The sequence below is a fragment of the Oryzias latipes genome, chromosome 14 (assembly GCF_002234675.1).
Source record: "Oryzias latipes chromosome 14, ASM223467v1".
Classification (NCBI taxonomy): domain Eukaryota; kingdom Metazoa; phylum Chordata; class Actinopteri; order Beloniformes; family Adrianichthyidae; genus Oryzias; species Oryzias latipes.
Genome location: NC_019872.2, coordinates 23,640,281 through 23,652,650, shown reverse-complemented (window position 1 = coordinate 23,652,650; position 12,370 = coordinate 23,640,281). Strand labels below are relative to the sequence as shown.

The window sequence follows — 12,370 nt, the reverse complement described above, 5'->3', positions numbered from 1 at the left end:
TACCTAATTTTCTTTTAGAATCTGGAAGAAGAGCTACATGTTGTATGAATTTAGAAAAAGCGTTACATCTTTTCCCTGTCAGTGCTGTGTGAGCAGCCCTCCGATCACATCCACAGCAGGAGTTTGGTTTGTACCACTGGCAGTAAGATGAACTGGTTCCCAGTGCATCTTGGACTCTGGCAGGGATTTCCTTTGTTACTGCTTCTGCTAGACGTAAAATTTTATATTTTTAGGGAAGAAAAAAAAAACAAAAGGTGAATCATTATTTAGATAAGAAATGTGATTTCCGTGCTAATAACAGACATAGACGTGTTCAAAAAAAATTAAGATTTAATTGCAAACCAATACATTTCCTTTAGTACAAAATTCAAACTTCAATTTGGTAAAAATATATAGATATTATAGATATAGTGCTAAATATTCTTTTTGGACATCTCTGTACGGGAAAGCTTTTACAGTTTGCTGAAGTGGTGCAAAACATCCAGGGTGTTGCCTAAGAGTAGCTGGGATAGTGACCCAAGGAAGGGATAATTGGGGTTAGAAAATGAATGAATGGATGGATGAACAAGTGCTCATCTCTGAGAACTTATACAGATGTTTGTGACAGTGAAAAGTCAAAGTTTTTCTGTTTTTTGTACATAAAATACACAATTAATAAAAAATTTAAACAAACAAAAAAACAAAATTAAAAAAGGGAAATTGGTCAGGAAGAATAAATGTTTCCATAAAAACGGCAGTAAACAACCTGCTTCTGACCAAAAACATTGAAATCAAATGAACCATTTTGTGTAAAAATGGCAGGATTTTCAGAAAAAAAGTTTATTTTGGATGAATGTGAGTAAAGTGACAATACAAGTTTATTGAAGAACCTTGTGTCCTGAATAATTCCTTTAAAGTACTTTCCTTGATTTGTCGTTGCTACAGTAAATTCCTTAAAAGCTTAAAAGATTTTTCACTGACAGTAAAGGTAAAGTCCCCTCTGACATAATAAAAGGTTTTTAAGTTTTTGACATGTACTTGTGGCATTTTTCTTATGAAAGAGAACAAATTTAAGAAAAAATGATTTCAGTTTTGCATTTTTGACTATTTCCCCTCCTCACACCGTCCAAAAACATGCTTCCAGCAAGCGCAAGCTCGGCTGCAAGAGAAGAGAAAATATTAACTTTGCGGCATTCCTCGCATTCATTTAAATGCGTCTAAGGCTTTATTTTGTTGTTTGACGCACGTGTTTCAAACTGAAAGGATCAAATATGTTCTCTGCATTTGTGTTCTCTCCCTGACCGAGTTTAAAGGTTTGCTGTCCTGCATTAACCAGAGAGGGTAAAAATAAAAAGAAGAATAAAATATGGGTAAATTATTTATTTTTGCCTCGATGAACAGGATTTCCTCTCTGCTCTTTCCAGAAGATGTTGTCCTGTTGGCTTCATCGAGCTGGGAACTCCAGCGTGCATTGGGGCGGTTTGCGGCTGAGTGAGCTAAATCTGAGGGCATGATTCTCGACCATAGAAAGGTCCCTGGCCCAGGTGGAGGAGTTTCAATATCTGGGGTTCTTGTTCACGAGTGAGGGACGACCGGAGTGTGAGATTGACAGGAGGATCGGAGCAGTGTCCGCAGTTATGCGGTCAATGTATCGGTCCGTTGTGGTGAAGAGAAAGTTGAGCCAAAAAGCAAAGCTCTCAATATACCGGTCGAGCTTCCTTCCAATACTCACCTATGGACATGAGCTGGTCATGATTGAAACGACGAGGTCCCCAATGCAAGCGGCTGAAATGAGCTTCCTCCGCAGGGTGACTGGGCGCTCCCTTAGAGATAGGGTGAGAAGCTCGGTCACCCGCGGAGAGCTCGGAGTAGAACTGCTTCTCCTCCACATCGAAAGGAGCCAGCTGAGACAGCTCGGGCATCTAGTCTGGATGCCTCCTGGACGCCTCCCTGGGGAGGTGTTCCGGGCATGTCCTACTGGGCGGAGGCCCCTGGGAAGACCCAGGACACACTGGAGAGACTACGTCTCTCGGCTAGCCTGGGAACGCCTCAGGGTCCCCCCAGAGGAGCTGGAGGCAATGGCCGGGGCGAGGGAGGTCTGGGCATCTTTGCTTAGACTGCTGGTTCCTGATGGATGGATATTCACTTTCTTCCTGGCATTTCATTTTATTTGCTGTTCAACGATCTGTATGTGCTAGCATCAAATCAGTTATAAGCCACAGCCAGTGCTGATTGCTGCTGCAATGAGCTTAAATTATAATGTAATTCAAAGCATTTTTTATGGACTTATCAAAGTTCTTTTTGGTGTGTAACAGCAGGGTATGTTACACTGTCTGCGTTTAATGAAACAGCCCATGGAGCAGATTGTGTGTGTGAACTTAACCGGACCTCCAGGAGTGTCTTGGACCCTCCAGGTTTTGCAGTTCATCCCAGAACAGCTGTTGTGATGGTCTTTGGTGCGAAAGGAAAAGTCAATAATACTGTAGCAACATTTGCATGCGTTGATCCGGCAGAGTAGTCCTTTAATGAGCTTCAGAATCTGGTCTGTTGTGATCTTACTCCCCCTTTCTCTGCTGGTTCTGTGCTTCCTCTGTCCGCCTCTTCTGGTCTTCACACAGGACTTTTTTCTTTGGGTATAACGTCAGTGCTTTCCTTCTGCCCCACCATCTCGTAGTCCTTTGCCTGTGCCGGCTGAACTTCCTCACACTTGGCCTTTCTGTGCACGATGACGGCGACTGTCAGGAAGCAGAGCAGTGCGCCGCAGAGGAAGACAATCAGCAGACCCAGAAACCTGTATGAAGAAAGAGGCTGGTTAATGACGGCTTTTAAGAAGTGGTTATCTCTAACAAACAACAGGAGAAAGAAAAAGACCAGGATCAGGATCAAAATCAGGACTAAGATCAGAACCAGGACCAGGAACATGACCAGGACCATCATCAGGAACAGAAAGAGGATCACGTATTTCTAAAGCAGGAGTCACAAACACTGACCAACATCCCCATTCTAGGAAACCTTAATTTCTGGGAACGGTGGTGCTATACCTGGAAGTAAAGCAGAAGTGCCCTCCTCAACTTGAAGGACGGCACTCCATGTGTGAAAACTTTGAGAAGTGAGTTTGATTACTCATGTCTCCTTGTTTTCAGATTCCTGCTATATCGTTAATGAGCACAAAAGCCCTGAGATTTTCATCTGGTTTCATCTGTGAATGTGAGACGACCAAAACTCACACCTTCAGCACATCTGGAGTCACTAGCTGCAGTTACATGGACAAAAGTAATCGGAGTGAACTCCTGATCAGAATAAAAAGGCGTAGTGTAGACATGCCGTTCGGAATGCCTAGACTCATTTGGATCAAGAACCTTGTCTCCCAGGAGAACCTTGTCTCCGAGCAGAGGAGCGGCTCTGGGACAGTTTGTGAGCTAAAGGAGGCGGCTTTCAAATGGAGAAATGCCCCTCCATGTAGTCCTGAGAAACCGTGTAAACAATCATGTGAATTTGTGTTTCCAATCGAGTCCAGACAAAATAATGGCTGATTTTATTCCCACATATTTACGTTCAGCCAAGATACACATTGACCGCATGGATTTTAACTGCACCCATGGCTAAATGTTGTTGTTGGCACATACTAGCCTAACCCTAACCCTTTTTCTGGCTCCATTCCGAGAAAAGCAAAAAAAAAGCACGGATGACAAAAAAATATGAGCGAACAAGAACTTAATAATAATCATAACAATAATAAAAGCACATTTAGAAGATCATCTTGCTCTATGCTGCAGTTTTGTTTGTTTTGTTTGTCAATATTTCATCTTCTATGGTCGTTTCTGTTTTTTTAGAGAGTTCTATACATGTCCAAATGATTTACTCAAAAGTGTGGCGTATGAAAACGTTTGTTATAATCGGATAAAGTTTTACTGGGCCCATGTACGCAGTTCAATTCCAATCTGATCTTTGATCTGATCAAAGATATATTGCACATGTAACCGCGGCTAATGATCATAAAGAACATCAGACACCAAACCATGAACCAACAGGAATGCCACACAGACTTGATGTGGTTTCCTGCTTTTCTTGTAGCAACCACAAAACTCAGACTTGCTCATCAGTCACTCTGGTTCCTCATATTTCATAAAAATCCCACCACCATTTCTGAGCTCACATTCTACATTGGAAGTGTGGATCTTTACATCTGTTCACTCAACAGTTAGTTGAGGACATGGCAATGGGGAAAACGTGAAGGATCTGTGAAGGAAGTGGTTTTGGGGTCACCTCTGTCTGAAAAGGTCCAGATCATAGTAGTGACATGATGTCTGCTTCCCGCACTTGTTGCCCCAGAGGATACAGGTGGTGTCAATGATGCTGCCGTAGATCATCGGGCCGGGCATGAATGCTGCACACACAACAAGCACACAATCATTAAACACATTTTTATCCAGCAGATCACAGTAAAGAGCTTAAATTTGTAAAAGGAAGGTCTACATATACACAACTGAACAACTGTCCTGTATATCTGAAACATACTTTCACATGCTACTTTAGATTTTAGCTATATTAAAAAAAAATTTCCCCAAATTCATATTTGGGGAACCAAAGAACAGCTTTGTAGAACCATCTTTAACCTTCATAGTAATTTCTGCCAAAGCAGCATGTGCGTCCTCACAGTCCTGGTAGTTCCTCCCACTGGACAGAGCTCTCATTCCCTTACCAACATGTCAACAAGGGTTATGGTTCAGAAGCAATCACTCAATGTCACTGTGGTTATATTTGCACAGTCTGTATAGTTATAGAAACAAAGGTTTTGTAATTGCATCTAAAGGAGTGAAATGCCAGAGACAGCAAAAACTATATTTGAAATGAACTTTCGTTGCTGCCCTATGCGTCTCAAGGCAGAAAAGGCAGTGAGAAGAAGAAGAAAACAAAGAACTAAATGAAAGGGTTAGAAAACTGACATGGCTTCTAAAATACAAAACAACAGAAATAAATAGAAAGGTCCTCCTGCTTTCTGATCTGTTTGTTTTCTATGTTTTTGTTTAGGTCAGTTTAAGAAAAAAATGTTTTTCCTGACTTCTTGTGCTTTATAATCATTTTTGTGACACACGGAACACGTGACAACCATGACCAGACGTTTCACCCCACATCACTATGGTAACCCCCAAAACACATCATCAGACACCAAGTATTACCTATTAGTAGCCATAATATCCTTTTTGGCTGACCTTTGACCTTAGTAAAGACGTTTAAGCAAAAAGGGAATCCAAAGTCTTTACCATTGTCTCTTGTGTGAGCATAACAAACCCATGTGACTGAATAAACTCGACTTACCCAGGACTCTGAACAGCATGTACTGAACCCCCACAGCGAAGGACTTGTCTGCTGCTCGCACCGTCCTGAAGGAGACATCAGTCAGGATGAGGACCATGCAAGAACCATGCATGGCACTGTTTGTAATTTACATTACAGCTCATTCCATTCAGATTCCTGTTGAGCATTTATGACACACTAATTGATTCCAGGTCTACCTCCAGGCACTACACTGGTGAAAAACAAAGACTAAAAATACTAAACTGTAGCCGCATTCCTTCAGGCTCAAAAAAGTGACACAGATCCACTCTAACTGTGTGTACCCGGAATGCAGAAGTCTATTTCTATAAAGAAAATTGTTCTCCTTTTATCCTCTGCAGCAGAACCACCGCAAGGGTTTCCACAGCAGAGACAGATGTTTGGTGGTAAAAAAAATTACATAAAGTTACAGACAAAGATAATCATTAAGATACAATGGATGTGTGGCTTTGGAGGATCTAAAATTAAAACCCTCTTTTGAGGTGACTAAACATTGTGAAGAAAATAAGTTATTTCTGATGTGAAGCAGGAATAGATCTGTGGGTGTATTTAAAGGAACTCTCCTCAGGTTTTTTGTGTGCAGCAGAACAGCTGAAGGTATAATTACCCCCTTTGGTTCTGACTGAAGATCTCAGAGCTCTGCATGCCGTCTTTTAGCAGAAAATTATAAAGAATCAAGTTGTGGAGCTTTGTGCCTAAGAAACCGTCAAGAACAAACATTGTCCTGCTTGTAAAACTGAATTTCTCCATGGTCTGAGTGAAGATCAAATGTGTAGTCGCCAGTGGTCCCCAACCCTTTTTAGGCCACGGACCATGAAAATGTATACTGACACATTCACGGTCCATGGCCTCAACCGGCCGTCTCCTTTTGTTTTTTTTGGTTCCAGTTCTTCTTAAGTTTTGAGGGTAAAGTTTATCTTCTACTGTAAAATATCTGCAGCTGCTTTAAACTTTATTTGCACGCTAAAATTTGTATGGGAACCATTAAAATGTGATATAGATTTTCCCTTAACCCATTACTGTCAAAGTGGAAGATGAAAAAGTCAGACTTCAACTTCAGCATCGGTTGATTTTGATGCCAGAAAAATATATACGTCTAACTGCTTTAAAAGTGGTATTTTTTGCATATAATAATAAACGTAATTCTACCATTTGAACAACTTTATAAACAGCATCCTCGTAACATTAAACAGTGGCTGAGTCTTGAGCAGTATTATTATGGTGTGTGAGAACAACTGTTACAATAGATCCATATTTGAAGACTCCTGTTTCTTTTTTTTTTCTTTGAAGTCAAAGGTTCTTCTGTTTCCTCGCTGGATCTTTTCTGTTAAAATAAACTTTTCAAATATGTTTGTTTCTTGCTAGCTTGGGGGTTTCAAATTAGTGGTCGGTGTAGTGGCTTTAGGAAAGTTTATGATGGATTTTTGACGCGTGAGTGAGCGACTTTGACATGAGTCAAGAATGAGTCGGATGTGGTTGAGAATCCAGGAGTTTTCCAAAATAAAACTTCCTTTAGAATCAGATTTCAATTAAAACAAGAAAATGTGGACCATGTTTCTTTTCTTGGAGGCTGTGTACCAGATATCAGTCCACGGCCTGGAGGTTGGAGACCACTGGTCTAAAAGGTATGGAGGCTAAAGAACCACAGTAGAGCTCTGAGGGACTCCAGGTCCGGCACCAGTTTAAACAGCACAGAAAGGTAAACACTCCCTGTCCTGGCAATATGTTTTTAGGGAAGAAAGATATTTTTCAAAAGGAATCCAGCTCTTCATTCTGTGATCTCAGACCTACAACCATGATTTATCTCGACCCTTTTTTCATACCTGAGGATTATCATGACTGATGGTGTCTGTGAGACAGCAATGATTAAGCTGGTAATACCCAGCAGGACCACAAAGGGAGGCAAGAGGTGGGAGCATCCACTGCCACAGGTCCCAGAAAGGGCGTAGCCAGGACCGCCGGTGCACCGACAGTCTGTGTAGTTCTACAGAGACAGAACACAGCTCATGGGATCTGTATGAAATTCTTTTTTGCAGAAAAAAGTCTCACAAAACATCAAAGATCTAAAATGAACATGAAGGAAATTCTGAAGGTTTCATTTCTTGAAACAGAAACAATTTAACATTTTATGTTGCATGAAAACGTCAGAAATTTTGTCTGAGTTCAATTTCTGAAAAAAAAAAAAACATTTTTTAGGGTTTGGACCAACAAACTCAGTTTGTTCTTGAGTATTTTTTTTTTTTTCATTTTTAAACTTGTCCTGTCCAACAGCTAGGCAAACAGATGAGAGCTGAGGGCCTCTTGTGTTGGACATATTTTACTTTAACAAGAGGGGTTATTAATCTTCAGACAAACCAAAGGTATGTCTGAATAAACCCCTTTTGTAATTGAGGCCAAACTTTATTAATTTCAATCATGTTTGAAAATCTTTGGTGTTGGACCGGACGGAAAAGGAAAGAAGGGAAGAAGAGAGAGGGACGTTAGAGAGAGGGGGGGGTAGGAGGGTGATAATAGGAGGGGAAGGGCGGTAAGACCATGAAGCAGCATAGAGCAGACAGGTTTACTGGTTGTTTATCATTACGGTACGGTTCAAATGTAGTACAAAAAGGGTGGGGCCTGTTCACACACACTCAAATATTATCAACACACCTGCTAGCTGCAAAAATGTCCACATGTCAACATGTACACAAAACAGATAGTGTTCACGAACGCATACCTATGCCTTTAAACCAACTAGTGTGAAATCTTTCATTCATTCAATCATGCAAACTATTAGTGCAAAGGTGAGCTAACACCTGTGCTCAAGTGAGTGTTTATGTTCTTCTTAAATGGATGGTGGAATGTGAAAAGAAGGAGGAGGAGCGCCAAGCCACCCCCACCCCAAGACCCCCACCGCAGCAGCAGCGGCAGCCGGAATTCCCCCAACGCCATACGGGAACAGGTAGGGAACAAACGCCCCCCGGGCGACCAAGACCGCCACCCAGGCCAGGGCCAGCAGGACCGCCGCGAGGCCCCCAGAGCCAGAGAGCAGGGAGGCGCGGAGGAAAAGAGAGCGCCGCCCCAGCCCAGCCAGGAAAGCAGCCCCCCCGCCGCGCCGGAAGAGCCCAACGCAGGGCCCCACCGGAGAGGGACGCCCACAGCCCCAGACGAGCACCCCACCACCACCCAGGAGTTCCGGGCATCCCCCCGCCCCGACCCCAGGTACGAGCCAGGACCCCCCAAGGGAGACCCGCTCCGCACTCCAGGCAGCCACCCACCCGGCCCACGGTTGGTCCAGGTAGGAGCAAGGCAGGGGCCCGCCGCCCCCGCCCAGGAGGGGGGAACCCCGGGGAAAAAAAGGACGTTGTTCTTGAGTTTTGAATTTTTCATGGCAAAAGGGAAACATGTTACTGGATTTCTTACATGATTTCTACAGGATGTCATGGTTTGTACTTCTGGAACAAATGACATTTTTATTATGAGTTGGGACTGTATTTATACCCCTTTTTTTCATTCTTAACTTGTACCTATATTTATCATTTCACTGTGCTCATCATTTTGTTGACATTCTTTCAACCTACTTTAGAGTTTCTCTGGGGGTGTCCTGTGTGAAGCGCTCAGTGAAGGTTGCTATTTTTGGGCTGGACTGTTACACCCGGACCGGGACCTGATGTGCTCCTAACCCAGACACTTTGTGCTTGACTGTGGAAGAATTGCATTGTTTTTGTCGTAACTGCATCCATTGTGTTCTCTCTAGACAGGAACTGCAGATTTAACCTGCAGGTCATCAGAAACCATCCTTCCATCATGCACTTTGACCATCAGTCAATTTAAACCTCACCTTCACTTTGCTGCTGCCATCAGTTTTCACAGAGAAGCAGCCAGCATGGCACGGAGATCTGAACTCCACGCCGTCAGAGCTGCAGACTGGGTTGAACGCCGCCAAAGGACAATGACAGACAGAGCTGCAGGACTGTGAGTTTGTGCTGAAAACACACAGAAACACACAATACTGAGATATAGAAGCAGGACCATGCAAGTTCTGAGGGACTCAGTTCAGTGGGCTGGTTTAATTCCTCAGGATGACCAATAAGTTGTGAATGAAAGCTTCAGCTGCAGACATGAGTTGTGCTGCGCCATTTTTATTAACAGAAAACCTCGATTTGTCATTGAAACAAATGAAAACCATGCTTTTTTTAAACCACATAGGATGTAAAAAAGACAAAGGGAGGAGTCAGTGACAGAATGAAAAGAGTTGTTGCCTCTGACTCCTCATCGCTACTGAGAAAACGTTTCTCAACTTTGACACAGATGGGAACAAGGAGGAGGCCAAAAAAACAAAACAAAAACAAATACAAGTGACCCCAGTAGATCACATGACCACATTCCACACAAAGGCAACCAGCCATCAAAATTCTCCAAACGCTCCAGGATAGTACATATGATAAATTGGTGTGGAATTGTTGTGTTGTAGGTTGGTGCAGGACCCAAATGTAGAGGCAGGTGGGTCCGAAAAAAAAGGAATTTTTAATATAACTAAAGGCTCTGCCGAGCAGGGAAACCAAAGAAGTAACTGGCGGTGTAAACAGGTTTACATGGAAGTAGAGAGTATGGCCGAGCAACACGAGGAAGGTAGTGACAAGACATATATACTCACAGGACTGACGAGACACAGGTGCAAATGATCATGGGAGAAAGGGACAAGGGAAGTAAAACTCAAACTAAGACAGGCAGGGAAAACCTTCAAAATCTTCCACTTTCGGCTTCTCCCATCAGGGGTCGCCACAGCGAACAAGTCGCATGGTAAATTTGGCAATGTTTTACGCCGGATGCCCTTCCTGACGCAACCTTCTCAAGCCGGGCTTGGAACCGGCAGAGGTAGGGAAGGGAACAGGGAGCAGCCCGGAGTCGAGCCCGGGTTTCACGGACGGAAGGCGCCGCAAACCAGCACGAGCTAAACTGGCTCCCCCGGGAAAACCTTCAAAATAAGATGCGAATTCAATACAATACAAACAGAACCCAAACCATATGAGGAATTAAGAGTGGAAAACAATATAAGACTCCCCCCTTAAAAGGTTGTCATGGCAACTAAAATGAAATAAAGTAGCACTGTTTTGTTTCGGAGACTGAGCCTTTTCAACTTAGGTCTTGTTAGGCAGACAAGGTGACTCCAGGTTATTAATGATCCAGACACTTGGGGAGGGGGAGGGAGGAGGGGTGTATCTGCCCATCTGTTAGATGAGGGGTTCAACTCCCAGGCTGGACAGTCATTGTGTCTAAAAAGCTATTCTTATTAAAAAAGCTGAGTTAAAATGCATTACCTGGGGGGAAAGATCCCTGCCACCTTCTGTGTGGAGCAGCCGAGGAACAGCAGCGGCAGGGCGGAGAACGTACAGAGCACCATCACAGTCAAACACAACCTGCTGGCACCAACGACCGACAGGTTGAGCCTTCGCATGACAGCTCCACCCAGGACGGTGCCCAGTACGGCCATAGGGATCCCCACTCCTCCTGAGGGACAGATAGGCAGAGATTTCAGTCAGTGCACTGACCGACCTGCTCCCCACCCCCAGAAGTGACTCATACACCTGTCAGATCAGAGGTGAAACCTGAAAGTCTTTCTCACCTATCATCAGACCGGAGAACGACGTGGTCTGGCTGAACTGTTTTTCAATGAACTTGGACATGAAGGTGGCGAGGCCCGACAGCAGCGCTGCCAGGTTCACCTGCGCCAGAACCACCAGCAGGTAGACGGGACTTTTTAGCGTGCGCAGTGCGGTACGAGGAAAACCTGGGGAAGGATATATTTGGGTTACGATTTAGAAAACTCAGAGCATTTCACAAATGTGAGGCCACATTATTTGACCTGGGTTTCAGTATCGATCAATATTGGTGCCTTGTAATTCTAACGAAAATCCTGAATGTAACCCCAGTTCTGAGCAAAAAAGTCTTTAAGTGCTTCACTGCCTCATACTGTTACTCATTGGTAGAATGTCAAAATCTGACTTCTAACATCTGTTTACATAAAGCAAAAAGTAAAGCCACAACGTCCCTTATGGGTGGATACACAGGTGGCCACAGATGACCGTGCTTCCTCTCTGCCCCCTCATCGACCCTACAACTGTTAAATAGAGTTGTTACCTGGTGCTTCGCTACCCTCCAGTAACCTCTCCAAACCTGAGAGGGATGCGATCAAGGTTATAATTGTTTCGGATTTTTTATTAGTTTTAGTTTTTATTTCGTTTTGAATTTTTGTTTTTAAATTTATTTAGTTTTAATTAGTTTTTAGAGGCAGCTTAACTAGTTTTTATTAGTTTTTATTTTGTGAAATTGCTTCGTTTTAGTTTAGTTTTTATTAGTTTTAGTTTCTTCTTTTTTTGTGTGTAAATTAGGATATTTGTCAGGTGCATGATTCAAAATCACCAGAATAAGTATTGTATGATAAAAACTCAATCAAAGATAAATTTTGAAACACTTATTATTCAGAGGACACAAGGACAAACATCCTTAAATTAAAATACAACAGCCGATAACAGCATTACGTTATCTGCTCTCGCTTCTTTTTCGGGGGAGGGCGGGCGACAGGCTAGCTTGTCTAGGTACTGTTGATTTGCGTTTTTGTGTGCGCTTTTTAAATGTACTTTTAGATTCGTAGGGTTTTTCCCTTTGAGGAGCGTTCCACAAATTTTGTCTCCTGCTTCGACTACAAGGCACTTTAGTTTTCGACGCTGTTATAGTCAAAAAAGTCCCAAATAGGACTCTCCCGCTTTCTCCCAATTTTTAATGTGGCCATCACGCTCATGTAAATGTCTATGACCACGCTAGCCGCCAGTGTCTGACAGACATCACGTGACGTCACAGACAACGTGATGCCGTAGGGGTCAGATACACAGTAAAACTAGCAGGGTGAAGTAAATAGACTTTATTTCAACCCAAAAGACTTATGTATTAACAAAGACGAAAACGAAGGATTTTTTGGTGTTAATATTAGTTAGTTTCAGTTCGTTTTATACACACAACAAACAGTTTTAGTTAGTTTTCGTTTTTTTTAAAACTCTCGTTTTTATTTTATTTA

At 42.9% G+C, this 12,370-nt stretch overlaps 1 protein-coding gene across 2 annotated transcripts in view; it reads right to left on the bottom strand.

Moving 5' to 3' along the window:
• Positions 1–311: 311 nt before the first annotated feature.
• LOC101160577 (solute carrier organic anion transporter family member 2B1) overlaps positions 312–12,370 on the bottom strand; it is a 30,316-nt gene continuing 18,257 nt past the window's right edge. For both annotated transcript variants that reach the window (XM_011483840.3, XM_011483841.3), the window contains exons 9-15: positions 10,922–11,086; positions 10,617–10,806; positions 9,137–9,281; positions 7,140–7,300; positions 5,299–5,363; positions 4,246–4,366; positions 312–2,770 (exon numbers count right to left, since the gene is read on the bottom strand). In XM_011483840.3, coding sequence (XP_011482142.1) covers positions 2,590–2,770; positions 4,246–4,366; positions 5,299–5,363; positions 7,140–7,300; positions 9,137–9,281; positions 10,617–10,806; positions 10,922–11,086 — 1,028 coding nt within the window. In that variant the 3' untranslated portion in view covers positions 312–2,589. The remainder of the gene's footprint in view (positions 2,771–4,245; positions 4,367–5,298; positions 5,364–7,139; positions 7,301–9,136; positions 9,282–10,616; positions 10,807–10,921; positions 11,087–12,370) is intronic.